The sequence below is a fragment of the Fringilla coelebs genome, assembly GCF_963513975.1.
Source record: "Fringilla coelebs genome assembly, chromosome: 7".
NCBI classification, from domain to species: domain Eukaryota; kingdom Metazoa; phylum Chordata; class Aves; order Passeriformes; family Fringillidae; genus Fringilla; species Fringilla coelebs.
The window spans coordinates 12,388,829-12,406,396 of NC_140035.1; the positions used below are offsets into that span (position 1 = coordinate 12,388,829).

Below are 17,568 nucleotides of genomic sequence, written 5' to 3' on the forward strand. Positions count from 1 at the left end.
TAGAATAAGGTCTTTTATAATAGTTACATCCATATGTATCAACAACATGATCCTCACAATTTCAAATTTATGCTCCTTCTTTCTTTTGCTCAGAAAATGAACACTGAGGTTATAAAACGCACTCTATTTAAAAGATAACACATTAGTGCCTTCTTTTATCAGCCCAGTATTTCTATGACTGAAAGATACCAGAAATGCTTTTGTGTTTGGGTTTACAATGAACATCTAAAAACAGTTACGTATTCTACAGAATAAAAGTTATAGCATGAGTAGCTACATGTCAAAACCACACAAACCTAGGAATGGATTTATAATCAGTTGTATGTGGCTACATCAAGGAAGGTTCTCTGTATACAGGACACGAGTCTGATACGTCTCCACATTATTCATCACTGTCAGGATTACTGAGTTCCGGATCTTTTATCTGATCAAGAGTACACTCCCATTCTTATCTGCAGCACGTGCTGTGCCAGCCCTTTGAAGCAAAATTTTTCTCCCTGTGGTATGAAAAGAGCCTAGTGCATGAGGGGTGTGGGGAGAATGACGATGACAGTACAAATGAACAAGGAACAGTAATGCACAAACAATAGATGAATTGTTAGAAAAAAGGTTAATTTATGCAACTCAAAGAAAAAAAAAATCTCCTCTAGTTAGCAAGCAATTCTTAAAACCCACAGAACTTGGCATCAATTCTACGATCCCTTTAGCATATCATCTTTGGCACACAACCACGGAAAAGATTGGATTTTATCTCCATCAATGACTTTGGAGACCTTTCCAAAAAGGAAGACTATTGCAATTGGTGCTAATACATTTTCTGACAACTAGTCTCTGCAGCAGAACTTTGATTTAAGTTTCTTTCTGCGCACTCAGTTTTACCATTTGCCAGAATATTGATGGTGTCTAGACTTTTAATTCACAATTTCTCTTATCCTGCACACATCCAAGTCCAAATAGATAAACTCATATTGGAAATAATGATTGCCACTTTTGCCAATGGAAGAAAAAAAATCCTATTCTGATGTATGGGAATAGAGAGGTTGTGCTATGAAGAGTTTCATACCAGTGCATCCAACATAACTGGCTTACAGCTTTCAGCTCAGGCAACAGAGAGGGGGTAGGCAAGGCCAAGTTGATTATGTAGCTGGTTGATATATCTTCACCCACCTGAAAATGCCATGTAACTGTACAGGGACAGACTCCAAAGACCTATTGTGGGTAAAGCAGAAAACCACCAGCAGCTGAAGGAAGAGAGAAAGCAGGATCTTGCTCCTTCCTTTCCCAACACCTGTCATTATTTCAAACATATATGGTATGGCTCTTTCAAACAGATATTTAAATGCAACATCCTGGATCTTGAGCCCCTGCATGATGGTTTCTGCTGCACCACGCCAATCAAAAACCTATCAATCCACACAGCAATAAGCACACACTCCTGTCACGCCCTGGTGGCACAAGATCATGACATGTACTGAGATGGTGACACTGGACTTACAAAGGCAAAGGCAGTTGGAGGAAACAAACTACCTCCAGGAACACTGCAGGCTCCCACAGGTGTGGAGAGCAGCCTCACCTGTACACATGCTCTCAAGCTTCTGATGTATGAATACAACTCTTAAGTTGCCAGTGAATGTACACATTCTCTTGAAAAGCCAAAGTATGCATAACATTTAGAATAATTCTATTTTTTAAATGCATGTTGGAATCTGCATAGCCATAGATAACCTTGTTTCACAGGATCTGCAGTGCTCAAGGGATGTATTACTACTATAGTAAACAGCAGGCAATACAGCAGTGAGAAGAGCTGAGGGGACATGGGCTTAACTATGCGTGGCTAAGCTAACATCTTCTGGAAAGTGACTACCGGTATGGAACAGTAATTGCTACAGAAGAAAAATATTTATACACAGTAGCCAATGTTTAATTGGGCATAGAGAAAGGAGAAGGAATATCCCTATATATTTTTAGGTGTATTTGTCTATTAGACAGCTCAGTTACTATAGGTTACAAATTGAAAGATGATTTGCAGAGAGCAATGTTCTCTTTCTAAAATGGAGACTGACACTGAAATAATATTTTAAAATTACTTTCCATAACATAAGTCGTAAGTGCTTAGGAGTCCATGTCAAGGAATAGAAGTTTTTAACTATCACATGACATGAATTCATTTCTTACTTGTTCAAATATTATGTTCCATACATATTGATATTTTCTGCTTCCCTCTATTTTTATACATGAGATGTTTAAGATGCACAAAAAGATTCCACAAAATCTTTTTCCTCAAGAAATAAAAATAAAAAGGCGCCCTCCAAAAGATCAAGGCAAGTGGCTTCAGATGCTCAGCTTTCAATCCAGAATAACAAAAGAAAAGTATTTTCTGAAAACACACGTTTCCTTCATAAGTCTGGACAATTTCTTTATTCAGTCAAGCAGGCACAATCCACTACAAAAATACCAGAATCACATAGAAGGTGGGTATATACCAATTCTGCTGAAAAGGATCTTAGAAGGTAAGTGGGAAGGAAAGAGAATATTTTTAGTAGGTCATAAGATACAAACACAAACCAACTATGTCATGCTGTTGTAGAGAGGGAATTCCTCAGATGAGGATACGGAGTCAGGCGCACAGCCCACGGGACAGATGAAGGTCCTCTCTCATGATTCTCAGTATTGCAAAACCTCAAACAGACTTGGTTCTAAGGTTCCTAAACCATACACAGGTCAAATAAGAACAGTCAGGTTACTTCATACAATACTGCAGAAGTTGAATGTATTACAGCTTTCAAGCACTTTGAAACAATTTTTATCCATATATAGCCGATAGAATGCTTACTGAGACATTCAATGTTACATCAATTAGATATTAGATTCAGTTCTTTTATTATGGTTAGGAGTGCAACACACTCACAGACCCTGCCCTGGCAGAAGAAAGCACTTCTGGAAAAGGGATGGCAAGTACAAAACACAGTAAAGTGGCCAGGGAAGGATTTAGCTCAAATTTAGGACCGTACTTTTGTCCCTGAGATAAATTTTTAACTACCTGTTCCACAAACGAGGTACATACTTGTATATATTTCAAAATAAAGTTCAATAAAAGGGATTACCTGACAGTGGGGAGCTATGAAACACACTATGCTGTATCAAATAACTTATTTCTTGCTCCAATACTATATTTTATTATATCCATGCCTCAGGTTTTCTGGCACCTACTTGCATGAGCTGGATAGATTGCTGCTCTCCAAGTCTTCCTCATCTCCTACCACTTCTGGCATTATCTGATTTTTCCACTTCTTCTTCTTGAATTCAAAACAAATTATAAACATTTGATACAAAATGTATCAAAATTTTTTCTGATATATTTGAGGTTGGCTATCTAAGAACAGCCCTGCCAAAGAAGATTGATAATACCCACAAATATTAGACCCATGTCAAATAAAACATGAGGTACTGGGTTTGTCTTGCTTCCTATCATGAACTGTTTTTCATAAAGAAACAGAACACAGATAAACCTAAAAATACAGAGTGATGCTCACTTTTAGAGAGATCTAAATTTATTTTTTGCTCTTTAGCAGAACTAAGTTTCCCTAACTAAACTATTTTAGATGCTCATGATTATTTCTTCCAGCTTATACATTTGTTACATTCAAAGAACCTAGAACAGAGGAAGGGCAAGAATGTGTTTTAAGAAAAAAGAAGTAATGTTTAATAAACTTTAAACATTAGGCTTACAAATTGTGCCAGCAACATTCCATTATCTTGTTTCAATAAATGCTGAACAGCCTGGGAAATTAAAAGAAGCTTCATGTTGCAGTGACAAAATTAAGATAGGTTTTGGTGTACCTATCAGTCAGTTGAAATGCAGACATTAACATACTAACTTTGTGGATCCTTGAATGACATAAGTGTCAAGATGAAAGCAGCTGACTCAAATACAATCTGAATTAGAAGTGGAAAAGGAAATGGGGAAGAACTTTAAGGAACCAACAGAAGATCTAATTTCACTTTATTTTTTTTTTCAAGGTAACACCATGAGAGGATTTAAATCCCAAATGCATATAATTCCAAATGACAACACTGAACACCGATGACTCTGCAGCTATGATATTGTCTGTGTTACCAATCTTGCTCCTCAGCATACTCTACCTTGCCCCTCTTTCCCCTCATCACCAGCAAAACACTTCTCAGGGTGCAGTGTAAGTTCCATCTGAGGAGTTTTTCCACTCCAAGTGTTAGGACAGGGAAGGACTAGAGACAGGTCATGCTTCCCTACGTTCCACCAAGCTGAAATGTTTCTCAAGTGCAAAAGCATGCACCTGCTCATGGAGCAAGGTAGGTGAGGAGGGGACTGTGGGTCTCCATCTCAAGGGGACTGGACTGGTGGCAGGAAGTCTCAGCTTCAGCTGGCTCTCAAGGTGAAATTCCTCAAAGAAGCTCTTAACACCTCCTTCACCTCACACAGAACCAGACGGTCTGGTGAGCAGGAATCAGGAGATTGGGAGTGTGGGGAAAGGCAACTGTCATCTCAAAGGCCCTGCTAGTACCTTGACTTGGTTCTCTGAATTATCAGCAACAGTGAAAAGTAAAACTAGAACACAGAAAAATCCCTTAATCTGAGTACCCTGCTGACAACCAGAACAAAACTCTTCCCTTGTAGATGTGCTCCCCAGCCCTGGTGGAAGCACTGTACCATTACCTGAGGGGAACCGCACAAGCTGCCCAAAAGCAACACCACTCAAAGAGCTCATTTATAAGGCAGTAAAGCATTACTGAACACAGAGTGCTGTATTTCACATCACATCATCTTTGGACTACTTCAAAAGACAAACATCAATTTTCTAAAGCTTCTGGTGTGCTCAAACCACCTCCCTGAAGATAATCTCACTTCCTAGAACTCACCTAAAAACTTTAGGATCAAAGGAACTGTTCCAGATGGCATGGCCTGAGGCGTAATATGAACACTAAAGGCTGGAAGCAGTTCCAGCATAACTCTGCATGATCACAGGTTGGTCACTTCTATGATTGTTAGCATCAGAAAACTGAGTGTTTTGGAGAAGAGGATATGCTTTATACTGCACAAGTTGAACAGATGAAAACGAACCAAACAACTCCACTCTTTGAAGACTATTTTTACATTTTCATCACAATATAAGAACAGGAGATTGTGCCTAACATTTGGTTGATCTCTGAGGAAAAATCCACCAGTGAATATTCCACTAATAACCTTAGCACAGAGCTCAACATGCAAAATAACATGAACAGAGCTTGAGAAAAAAGATAAAAATTACACTGTTTTGGAATGCCAAATGTAAATACATCATTTTCAAATGAAACTGTCAAACATCTTGTTGTGGTGGTAAAAACCAAATCACTATGCAAAATGATAATACAAGAAAAGTCAATTGTATGTTTCTAATAATAAATGCTCTTGTGGCTTTTGAAGTCACAAAAAAACTCTTGGCTGAATTGAAGCATTGATTTCTGTAGTTATTTATGTGCAGTTCCTATTAGAATTCTATTGAATTCCTTGAATGGTGAATGGAAGTGCTTTTGAAAACACACACAAAAACTGTTAAACAAGGGACAAAATAAATGGAGAGTGTCGCGTTGCCAAAAAGTTTCAAAAAGTCAACAGAACATTTCAACATTTTTTGAAGTGCAAGCATGTATGACAGGGTTTGACAGAAAATACGTCTAGTACATAAACAATATTCAAAATACATTTCCCCATCACTCCTGAAGAGGAAGAATAAACACTGGTATTTGCTTCTCAGACATTATTTCTAAATGACTTGCAATACTCTTGAAATATAATCTATAGTAAGGCATAGTTTTATTTTACAGAATTTTAAAATGCAATCACTCCATCTTTTTGTCCACTATACACATTTTACTTACTATGCATACAGATATATCCAAAGTGTATATTATATTAAATATGCTAAGAAAATAAGGATGTTTATACCATGCCAAAAGAAAAGGTTTCACTGTGGGTTTTTCTGAGTACTAACAAGAGGCATTTTAAGTCTGGAAAGCAGATTTTCAGAAGGTAGCTTTCTGTTTACAGCAGAAAAATAATAACATTAATAAGTTTATCTTCAGAACTTCTGTATCAGCCTATTTTTATTTTAATAGAAACCACATTTGTTTTCTCATTGAAAGCAATGAGCACTTCTAAAACAAATCTTAGCACAGAGTGCTCTTCAACAACTTCAGTAGTATCTTATTTTGAAGCTATTTAAAATTATTATTATTACAGCATTACTCAATATATTTATTAATTTTTTTTATTTTTCCTAATTACTCATGGCACACTCATTCTGCTGAACAATGGCAACATCTTTGTCCCTAACACGATGACAGAATTTGCTATCACGCACTACTATCCGATGAGGGATGGGTCTCTGGTCATACAACATATCCCAGCTTATTGTACACAACTGCTGGAGCACATACAGTTATCATGGCACACCACAACACAAAATATAATCAAATGAATATGAAAGACTTCAGTGGAAAAAGGCTTTTGCAGACACCAGAGCAGCTACAATCATTTCCCACAACAGTTAGAATGAATCTGTTTGTCTGGCAAACAAAGGGGAAAAATACTGCAAAGAGGTGGACTGGAAAATGCTTACATCAATGTAACTTAGAAATAGAAAACAGAGATTTGACAAAGTAGCTTTACTGGCAACATAAGTTCTATTCAAAGGTGGCTGAACATGAGCTGAAGTTTCAGATGTTAATCAGGTTTCTCTTTCAAGCTACTCTCTCACATACATTTCATTAGTATAATTTCTACAAAGCACTTTTATTTCTGTTTTCTCAAGACGGTGTATGTGCTTCCAATGCCAAAGAAGTTATTATCTACATCACCCTTATTCAGAGAAGGATGCTTTTTATGAAAATCCTGCAGAAAGCACCCAGCATTAATGAGCTCCCATATAGCTTTCCTGTAAAAGGAGGGAGAACATATGTAACTGGGGAGGGGACAGCACCACGATCATTAAAAGGAGGCAATGCTTCTGCTACTAACTACAACCGAGTCTTTTAATTGCTCACTTCAGTTTTATTAAATAGCTTACAGCTATCTAGAGAATTTCTAATCTTGCATTTAATTAATCTCAAGAATGAAGTTCTCCTGCAGGAATTTCCTATTGGAGGACTTTTTGTCAGATGTTCATTTTCAATCTATTTTCTAGTCCTCTACTGAGGAGTTCTGTTCTAAGTGTAACTGTATATACACATCCTTAGTGGTTACTCACACCTCATTTTCTTACTGTATGTCTCTCAATCTTCCAAGTGGCATGTTTTTGAAAGCAGCGATATTTTAACTAATATCTTTATCATGTCTGTTATTCAATTCTATACAATTTACTCAACTGTTGAAAACCTAGAACATAATCCACAGTTCCTGCAAGCGTAGGGATTGTGGAAAGTCAAAAACAGCTTTACCAAAAGAGTCCAGGGAACATCCACCACACTGCATCCCTCCCCAGGCACACACTCACATGGTCACTTCCCCAAACAGATGCAGGAACTGTAGAACAAAATACTCAAATCTATCCTATGAGAAAAGGGAAGAGACAGTATCACCAATACCGTAAGTCTCTTAAGTAATAGCAAACCTATTAGGTGAAGATGCCAAAAAATTGTAACCACATTACACCACCTAGGAAAGCAAAGCAAAAATAACCTTTTCCCAACAACAAACTCCAAAATTATTTTCTTAGTTAAAATTTGAATACCTAAGGCCACTTCCAGCCTGAGAAGTTTGCAAATCTGACTTATATGGTATATTTTAATATATCATACAATGAAAGGAGGAGCAAAATATTAATTAGGGAAGGGTTAAGAAAGGTAAGAAGCTTTTGCCACCATTAACGTTCTGTCCCTCCTCACCTAGCTGCACGTACAGCAAACTTGAGAAGAGGTGACAGAACCACAACTAGCAGCAACTGCATCAGCTCTTAGTACTGAAGAATCTAAATCAGTAGACTCACTTAAACCCATAGGAAACAAGCCAAAAAAAAAAAAAAAATTCAAATCACTTGGAGGTAAGACCCCATAATGTAACCATCTGGTGTGTTTGTTCCATTGTAATACAACTTCTGCATTTCAGTTTCTCCCTCCTGTGGTGCTGCATGTCACAATTATTTCAGCACAAGCTTCACAACAGGTCATGAGATTTGTGGACAATTAAAAAAAAAAAAAAAAAGTAAAAAAAAAAAAGTATTTACCTCTCCTTTTTCATTATGCTTACCAAAACCCAACACACTTGAAAATTATTGCAGGGCAGCTGTCCTTCCCCTCTTTCCCCTCTTTTCTATCCCGACTTAGACAAAGACGATACACCCCTTCAGTTTTAGAGGCAGACACATTTCAGTCTTTCAAAACCTTCTTTTCATAAATACTACATCCTTCCAAATATTAAAGAGATCTGCAGGAAAGCAGGCGCACTTGGATGAGCTAACAGGATGCAATGTCTCCTTACAGAGTCAACACACAAGCCTAAAACATAGTAAGTGGGGAATTACTTGTAGATTAGGATTCCCATCCATAGCCTCATTTGCACTCTAGTACTAAAAACAGACTGTGGCATCAATCCTAACTGCAGCCTGCCTCCCAAAAAAAAGGCAAGAGCCTCTTCCAAAGGAAGTCTTAATAGCAGCTCACAGTTTGGAGGTTACAGGCCACAGATTTAAAACTCAAATGCCAAGTTCCATAAAATTTTATTTTTAAGTCAAACAAATTGATACACATCCCTTCTCCAAAAGTAAAGCTTTTCTAAATAGGGGCACGCAATAAACTCAGAAAAACATTTTAAGAGCTTCTCTAAAAGTAAAGCTTTTCTAAATAGGGGCACTCAAACTCAGAAAAACACTTTAAGAGCAGTACTGAGGCTCTATGCAGTTTAGAGACAATGCAAAACTGGCATATGCAGTCCACACACACAATTCGTATGGGAAAAAATTACTTACAATGCAACACATCCCTGGACATCAGCACTGGTCATCTTTAACCCTATTTACACATCAAAAGACAAAAATATGTCTCACTTTTTCAGATGACACTACAAGCTTGTTGCACATATCAAGACAGACAAATGCAAAGTGACATATGTTAATTTTAACTCTCTCCAAAGTCAATTTTGCATGGGAGGACTGCAGGCTTTTTCCCCAAAAACATCTCTGAATTCACTGACAAAGCTAAGAGAAACAAAACAAACCTGGTTTTATTATGTGATCTTCCTCATAAATTGTCATTTTTTAAAAGCAAAAGCATTGGGTCAAAACTGTAAAATAAATCTGAGAAGTACTTCTTTTCAGTACCACGAGAAATATATTACATTTTGAATTATCTTTTGTTGAAATCATATAAAGTTATAAGAACTTTAATTACAACTAACATGTTTTGCAACTTCATGGCCTAGGAAAATATAAGGGAAAGCACCATCAAGAAATTTTCTCTTGGCCCAGATAAAAAATTGTGCTAAGTTGGAATTTCAGAGAGCATGAGTAGTAGTAACTGTTCTTCCACTGACTGGTGTATTTTCCAGGTGCTCTTACTGACCATGTGGTATTTTCCCTACCTGAAGGACAGGAATTAACATTTCCAGTTCTATTCAAGCCTGAACTAAGTATGAAGTTACTTCAACACGGTATCTCTATCGGCACATACAAGAGAGCACAAGTTCTGGTGTGTCACACTTGAATTTCTCTTTTGAAAAACACAGCTTTGCAGTGTTATCAAATCCATTTGTTGGACTCTTTTGCACATACCACCTTCCACTGTGACCAGAAAACACAGAAATCTCGCTTGCTAACCTCCTCCAAGACAAAGTATGCCAGCACATCTCTGAGACAAAGGAGCCACAGCCGGCTCTTTTACCAGCTGCCGAGCGATCTGCTGCAGATACAGTTTCAATTTCTGGTTTTAAACCTGACATAAAAAAAGCAAACGACTTAACTAAGAATCGCTTTCTCATCTAAGAAAACACCACCTACATAACTTTCATTGCACTCAGTAATTGACACAAGCTTCAGAGCACTACTGATATAATTTGTTTCTCATTTCTGTCTTTTGCAGCAGACACAAAACATTCCTTGAAGGCTTGGTTGGTTGGGCGGGTTTTGGGGAGGGTGGGTGATTTGTAGGTCAGAGAGATGTTGGTACACAAACGCAAAAAACTGGCCACCAGACTCAGGAAAAGCTAAAATACACTCAGCTGTCTTAAAAGTTAATATCCTTCTGGAGACAAAATGAGGATCATTTGCTTAATCCAAGCACAGTTAACAGCACAAAACCAAACCAAATTAAATTGTTACTCCTAGCAAACACCAGAAAAGAGCTTATATCTTTTTCAATTGGCTTATTAAAACTATCAAACAAAATAGCAAAGTCACACAGAACTCAATACCTTCAGACTTTAACTGATGTTTCCTAAGAAAAAGCACCAGTCAGAACAAGGTTTTGACTAACAGATATTGAGCAATTTTTAATTTAAAGTCCAAAACCCAGGCTAATAAGAGAACTGAATACACCCTCCTTAAGGCTTATCTACACCATTCTAATTTTAAAAAAGTAAAAATTCCAAGCATGAAAATGTTAATCTCTAGCAGCACTACATTTGGTTGTCATTTGAAGATGTGGGCTTTTGGTCATGCAGAATAATTCAGTTATTATTCTCTAATCTAGTTACCCTGAAAAAGATAAGAAATACCCAGAAAGTCAATGTAAGAATGCACGTGCCAGAAGAAGTGGATTGTCTATTTCTCCCTCATCAATCTCAGGGTCAGACTGAAAACTGTGAAGTGGCAATGAAGAGCTCACTTCACACTCCAATCAGGAAAAATATTTCCCAGAGCGTTCTTCATTACAGACCATAAATACTCATAATCAAAAGACTGTTTATTTTAAAATGGATATTAGCCATTTCCCCCTTCCTCATGTAACTGTAGAGATGGCAGTGTCTCATAAACCACACAAATGGAATTGCATTTATCATCCACAGTCACAGTAAACTTGTCCAAGAGTAATTGCAGTGTGAGACAAAGTAGGGTGCCAAGAGAGGCCTAATTGCATCACCCTACCAAGTCTTTGTTTGAAGGTGCATAAGCTGAGAAAGGAGAAGCTGGTTCAATTCTCACATTTCAAAGAGAAATTCATCAAGTTATGTTTGTCTGATCTACTGAGAATCTCTGTGACCACCAGCTGTAACATTCTGCGGCATGTACTGGGACACTGCATACAACCAGCACAGACTTCAGTGTGCTGTTAACCAGATTCTTTTAACCTACACATCTGGACCCTGAATTCTGGTATGTCAGCACATCAATAAAACTTCTGTGAACCCTTTAACTGCTATAAACTCGAAGTAATTTATTTTGTAAGTGGCAAACAGCAACAGTTTTCTAATTCTGGAATCCTCCAAAATAAAGATGGAGATTTTGAATGAGTAACTGCATATATAACACTATAATAATTATATATGTGTGTGTGTATATATGTATATATATACACACACTTAAAAGGAACTCCAAAATTTTATAAATTAAAGGTTTTCAAAAGCCTAGAGAAAATTGTTTTTGTGCTACTTCAGTGGATTACAAGTCCTGAAGGAAAAATAGTTTCTGTTCCCAAACACGCATACATGAACAGCTGGTCCAGACAGCAAAGACCTGCTGTTGTATTACCAGCACACTGCTGAGCTCCTTGGGTTTTGTCTCCTGCTCAGGCCATTCTCCCCTCTGCTCTTCCACCTCCACAGTTCCTTCTTTCCCCCATGAACAATTCCATATTATATACATACACAAACCATTTTTATAGTTATTTAGGTTGGAGGACATTAATACCCATGAGAATTTTGTCTGGGCATTTAATGAAAAGTGACAGCACCAGAGTGAAAGTGTTGTATTAAAAAAAAAAAAAATAAAGCACAGTCAACCATCTGCTGAAAGATTCTCTTGTTTGACCTTTTTTTTTTTTTTGTGAGAATGGAAGTGAGGTGACATAGAAACAGGATGTGAAGGCATGGGATTCATATGATCTTGCACCAAATTTAAACCCAAACTGGGGGAGGGGAGGAGCAAGGCACAATCATGATGAATCAGAGGATCAAACTATTGGTCGTAAGAAGACCCAAGAAGACAAACCATAGAAATGTACTATTTATCAGTTATGGGGAAATAGTCTAACATTGATTCCAACACCAAAAAAAGCCATGCACATGTCTACTGTTTCTTTTAATTAAAGTTTTGACGTGTTGAAAAGTGAGAACAGACTATTCAATGCACTGTAGTTTTAAGAAGACATTTACCCAACCCATTGACTACATCCAAAGCCTAAACTGCCCCAAGCAAGCTGCTCTTTTTCCAACATACAGGTGAGCTGATGGCTGAGCCATCCTGGCTACCTCTTCCTCCAGTGTAACCTCCCCTCAGTTCTCAGTGTGCATCTCACTTTCTATATGTGCACACAAACCAATGCACAATACTCCCATGTACACCCAACAAAATCCTTACAAGTAACAACCATAAATAATGGCCCAGTGAAATGGAGCTCCCAGATGCTGCTCAGAACCTTTCAGCAGTGCTGTTACAATATGAAAGCAATCTTTTAGAAGTCCCTTTATCCCCAGTAATCATGTCACACACTATTGTATGAGGCTGCCAGCCCTGGAGCACTGCATGCCCAGACGCCCCTATGACGTCACACAAACACAACCAAACATTCACACAAAACAAATGCCCACGACAAACACAGGCCTGATGTCCACTGAAGCAAAGCTGGAGCTCAAGTTCCTGCAGCAATTTCTGTGCAGGTGGATCCATTTGCCCAAAGGGGGGCCACTGCAGGATCTGAGCCAAAATGACGTACCCTGACTATTAACTTACCATATATTTCAAATATGTCAATGGCAGTGACATGTAAATAGTACTACATGAACCCTGCTCATTAACAGAGAGCTCATCCACTCCACAGAGCCATTAGAATTACTTACAGAATAGATTACAGGATTATGCTGGTTTTTTCATGCTTTAAAAATATAGCTGCTAATAATTAATTAATTCTAGTCATGGAAAAACAGTATTGGCCGAACTTTCCTGCTACTATGGTGTAAGTATACCCAACCCTGAAAGTATTTTTAGCAAGGGTGTTCAATCAATACTGTTATGTACAACCTAAATTAGACATTAACAGGACATGAGAATTGTAAAGTGTGGCAACAAACAATACATTCCACGGGCAATTTTGCTGAACAAGAAGTAACCATCAAAGTAAACTCTAAACAGGTAAATCTGATTCCAAACAAATTTAACTGCAAACATAAGGAAAGCATACTGAAACCTAAAATTATTTAATACATTTCTGCTTGTGAGGAATATGCATTTGTATTTCAATGTTTAATCTGACTTTGAAAAACTAAAATTAAAAACACACACATCACCTAAAAATATAAAGAAACTGTAATAACAACAAAATTATAGCAAAAAAATCGGACCAACAGTAGATTTCTGAGTTTATACAGTATAAACTTGCCTGGGAAACATATTGACACACGTGTACATATTTGTAAGCTTATCACCCAGAATCATATTTTATCAACATGGTGCAAGCCAGAGTCATGCCAATATGTAAAAACAACTTTTTAGGTCAGTGAAGCAAGAAATCCATTGTCAAGAAAATGGCATCCATAAGATTACAATACTGAAAATATTATGTTCAAGCAATGAACTGGAAAACTTTCCTACAATATACATACCTAATAAAAAATGGGTTTACCAATTCTAATGTAACTCATTCCTGTATTCCTGCAACGCACATTTTACAATGTGACGAGCACACAATGTCCGCATGCCCGTGAACACGTCGGTGGCTCCCAACATTACAGAGCACTTATTTGCCAAAACAAGCAGGCAAACGTGCACTCACAAAACCCCCTTACCACTGAACTCGGAGTTTAGCTCAGGGCAAGAGAAATGCCCCGTGGGTGAGCAAATGTATGTGCACACTGCAGTCTAACAATTATTCTTCAGCTGAGATCCATTAGCACTTCTGTAATGCACAAGTCACACAAATATTTTCTATCTCACAGTTCAAAAAATTGTCACAGCCTGGCCACACTGAAGTCCTGGATGGGTGTAAATAACAGCATAAAGTTCGTTCACGTCTATTTTACATCTGAACGATGTATATCCTTCGAAGAGACCAGAGGTGGGAATATCTCACGTACACTGGCAACTATCTAGTTTTAGCTACTAGCTCTCGGAGATTTTTGAAAGGAAAAAGACGTTATGCCTCTTCCAGCCGGCGCTGCAACAGCATGCACGAGTTAACCCATCACCAGGTACACGAGAAGCCACTGTCGCATATAGACACAGCGATTATACAAGCCTTCTGCTCGAGAGAGACACTAAAAATGTACCAGAGGAATGCAACGACAGCACTCAAACCTATTTTCCCTGCCCATAACCAGGGCAACGCGCACATGTGCCTAGAAAGCACAGGATCGCAAAGTTTTTTATTAAACACGCTAAAATAAAAATCCGTTTCAGGCGTTCGGCGGAGTTTATTGCATTTTAGAGACCCCGACCTGCCCCCGCAGCTCGTTCCCCTCGAGGCTATTTACGCCTTCCCCCCCCCCCCCCAGCTCCACACAGCCCCCACACCCCTTCGCCAGAGGGGAGCCGGCTCTCCTGGTTTTTCGGAGGGGGGAGGCGGAAGGAGAGCGCACACACACGGCCCACCCCCCCCTCCCAAAAGGGCTCAGGGCAGTCGCTCTCTGAGCGCGAAGTTGCGGGAGGGGGAGCGGGGGGGTTACACAGAGACGCGGCTCGCAGCACCCCTCGTCCCCCCAGCCCGGAGCCCCGAGCGCGCCGGCGGCCGCCTTTACCTTCATGTAACATCCACGTCCTGGTTCCAGATGGAGCGGGGAGCGCGGAGGGAAGAGGCGCGGGGGCTGCGCGCTCGCGCCGCTGCCGCCCCGCGCGACCCCCAACCCGCCTCCGCGGGCGCGCGCACGGGCACGCGCGCCGCAGACGCTCGGGCACGCGCAGCGCCCGCACCCCCCCGCGGGATCGGGATCGAGACCGGGAGCGGAGGCGCCGCTCGCCGCCCCCCCCTCAGTCTACCCGCAGCGCCCGCCCGAGCCGCAGCCTCGGGAGCAGCGACAGCAGCCGCCCCGCGCCCCGCCGCAGCGGCGAGCGCAGCATCGTACTGCAGCGACTGGGCCGAGGGAGCGGGGGGGGGGACAGGGAAAAAGAGCTGGGGGAGAAGAGGACGGAGGAGCCCTGGGGGGAAGGCGGAGGACACCCCCACCCTCCGGCCTCTCCTTCCCCCCTCTCCTCAGAGCGACCGGCCTGAGGGGCCGCAGGGGCCGGGGCTGTCCCTCACGGGGCGCGGCACTGCTTCGCACGGGCCGGCGGCTGCCCCGCACGCAGCCCCGGCCGAGAGGCAAAGGGGATCGGGGGGAGGTGGAGCGCCAGGGCGCTGCGGAGGCGCCTTCCCTGCCGGCGAGCGAGCGAGCGCCCGTGGGGGAGGAGGGGGGAGGACCCGCAGCCTCCTCCCCTCATCGCCGCCCTCCTGCCCGCCTCACGCGGGCAGCATAGCAACCAACATGGCGGCTGCGCAGTCACCCGGCGGAGGGCGGGAGACGGCCCCCGAGAGCTCGCGAGAGCCGATGGGGGGCGGGCGCTGTGCGCTCCTTTCTATTGGTCCGTCATGTGTCCGTAAAAGGGAGGGGGCAGGACCGGGAGTGCACCTGGCGGTCTGATTGGCTGGACTTACCATGGCTGAAGGCGGCGGTGAGCACTGATTGGTCCGCTGAGCCGTCACTCACACCTGTAGCGGTGCGCTGGGGCGGACGGCCCTCAGCGGCGCTCGGTGTCTCGGCTTGGTTCCCACCGCTGTCCCGCCGCCTTCACCTCGCCCGGGGGACGGGGTCCTCTGAGGGGGGGTTGTGCCCGTGGTAGCCGCAGGCTGCTCTTCTGACCCGCTCCGTTCCGAGGGAAAAATCAGCCACAGTGGAGCAGTGGGGGTGTGTTAATGTCGTAACCCTCCGTCTTGGTCACATGGCCACCCAGCCTCACCCTGCAAATGTCCCAGAGTGTCATTACTGCCTGTAGATCCTTGCCGGAGCTTCCCAGAGCATGAGGTGTATTGTGCCTCCTGGCCACATAGAGATTTTCATATGTGGCCCATGGGAATGTTTGCGTTCAAAGACGTGGTTTAACACAACCCGGTCCTTTGATGTAGTTATATTGTGTATGAAAGGGTTTGGTTAAAAATGTCTTTATGTCCACTTATTAAAATACGAGCTCTCTAAACAAGCTCTTTACTGAGTAACAGACACATAGAATATATAGAATCATTTAGGCTGGGAAAGACCCTTAAGATTACTGAGTCCAATGTTTGGGAATGAGTTCTTGGATTTCATAATTATATTCCTAACCATAGCAAGATGTGGAGTAATACTGAAGGAGTTTGCATGTTCTCTTCTAATTAGGAGGCTTTCTAAAATCTCAATTGTTTGATGTTTGCAAACCTTACATACATTTCCAACCTAAATTGTTCCTGTGCCACTTTTGTTCTTTTGCTTAAACAGTCCTTCCCTCTTAGCAGTGTTTTCCCTCAATTACTTTTAATAAAGAAGTCGTACCCCCTCCATGTTAATGGGCTAAATAATCCAAGGACTTGTAACCTTTCCCATTTCCTTTGTGAGTATTAGGATATACAGTATATTCCATATGACTTCTTCCAGGAACAAGTTGAATCAGGGGTGAGAAGACCAAATTTGGGGAAAGCAGTCAAGCAGAAATTTCAGATCATAATCCCTGGAGCACTTTTAAATAATAGACTTGTTAATGATAATGAGTAGAAAACAGTAAAATTACATTTCATTAACAAAAGTATAAAAGATGACAAAGCTTGAAATATGAATGATTCCCCTGGATCGAACGCTTCCTAGACTGATGATTTCATAAAGCCCCAAAATAATACACACAGCATCAATAATGCCAATCCTTGTTGCATTCCTGTTCCTCCAGCTCTTCCTGAGCATCTCTGTAGTTATGTTGACAGACTGATTGTGGTGCAAGTAGAGACATCCAACAACTGCATCCTGCATTTGTGAGCTGCTGCCAGCCTCTCAAGCAAGGCATATGTTCTTCTGTGCATTAAAGGCATCCTTGGCTGCAGAGTTGTCTTGGTTTCCTGATAATTCTCTTTCAGTTCATGTCGAATTTAGTCACAAATTGCACACATACATTTCAATCCATTTGCACTTAAGATTCCAATTCTGCCTCTCACATTTTAATATAATTTTCTTGTGCATGGTTTGTGTCAAACATACAGTTATGTTCAATCTGAGAAGAGCAATAATTAATACATTGCTTTCAACAGAGTAAGTGATGGAGGAGCAACCCAAAACACTCCATGTGGTGACTGTAGAGCTACACATCATTTTGGCAAATGCAACCTTGCAGCGTTACAAACGGATTTGTTTTGCTGATGGAACACAAAATTGGTGACACATACAGATATTATGTATGCATTCCAAAGTTAATTCCT

The 17,568-nt window shown here is 40.9% G+C and overlaps 1 protein-coding gene across 2 annotated transcripts in view; it reads right to left on the bottom strand.

Moving 5' to 3' along the window:
- The window catches only part of PTPN4 (protein tyrosine phosphatase non-receptor type 4), a 108,866-nt gene extending 93,427 nt beyond the window's left edge, over positions 1-15,439 (bottom strand). For both annotated transcript variants that reach the window (XR_014616323.1, XM_084209662.1), the window contains exon 1: positions 14,894-15,439. Coding sequence is in view for 1 of the 2 variants with exons in the window: in XM_084209662.1 (XP_084065788.1) it covers positions 14,894-14,906 (13 nt within the window). In the remaining variant the exon portion in view is untranslated. The remainder of the gene's footprint in view (positions 1-14,893) is intronic.
- Positions 15,440-17,568: the final 2,129 nt, after the last annotated feature.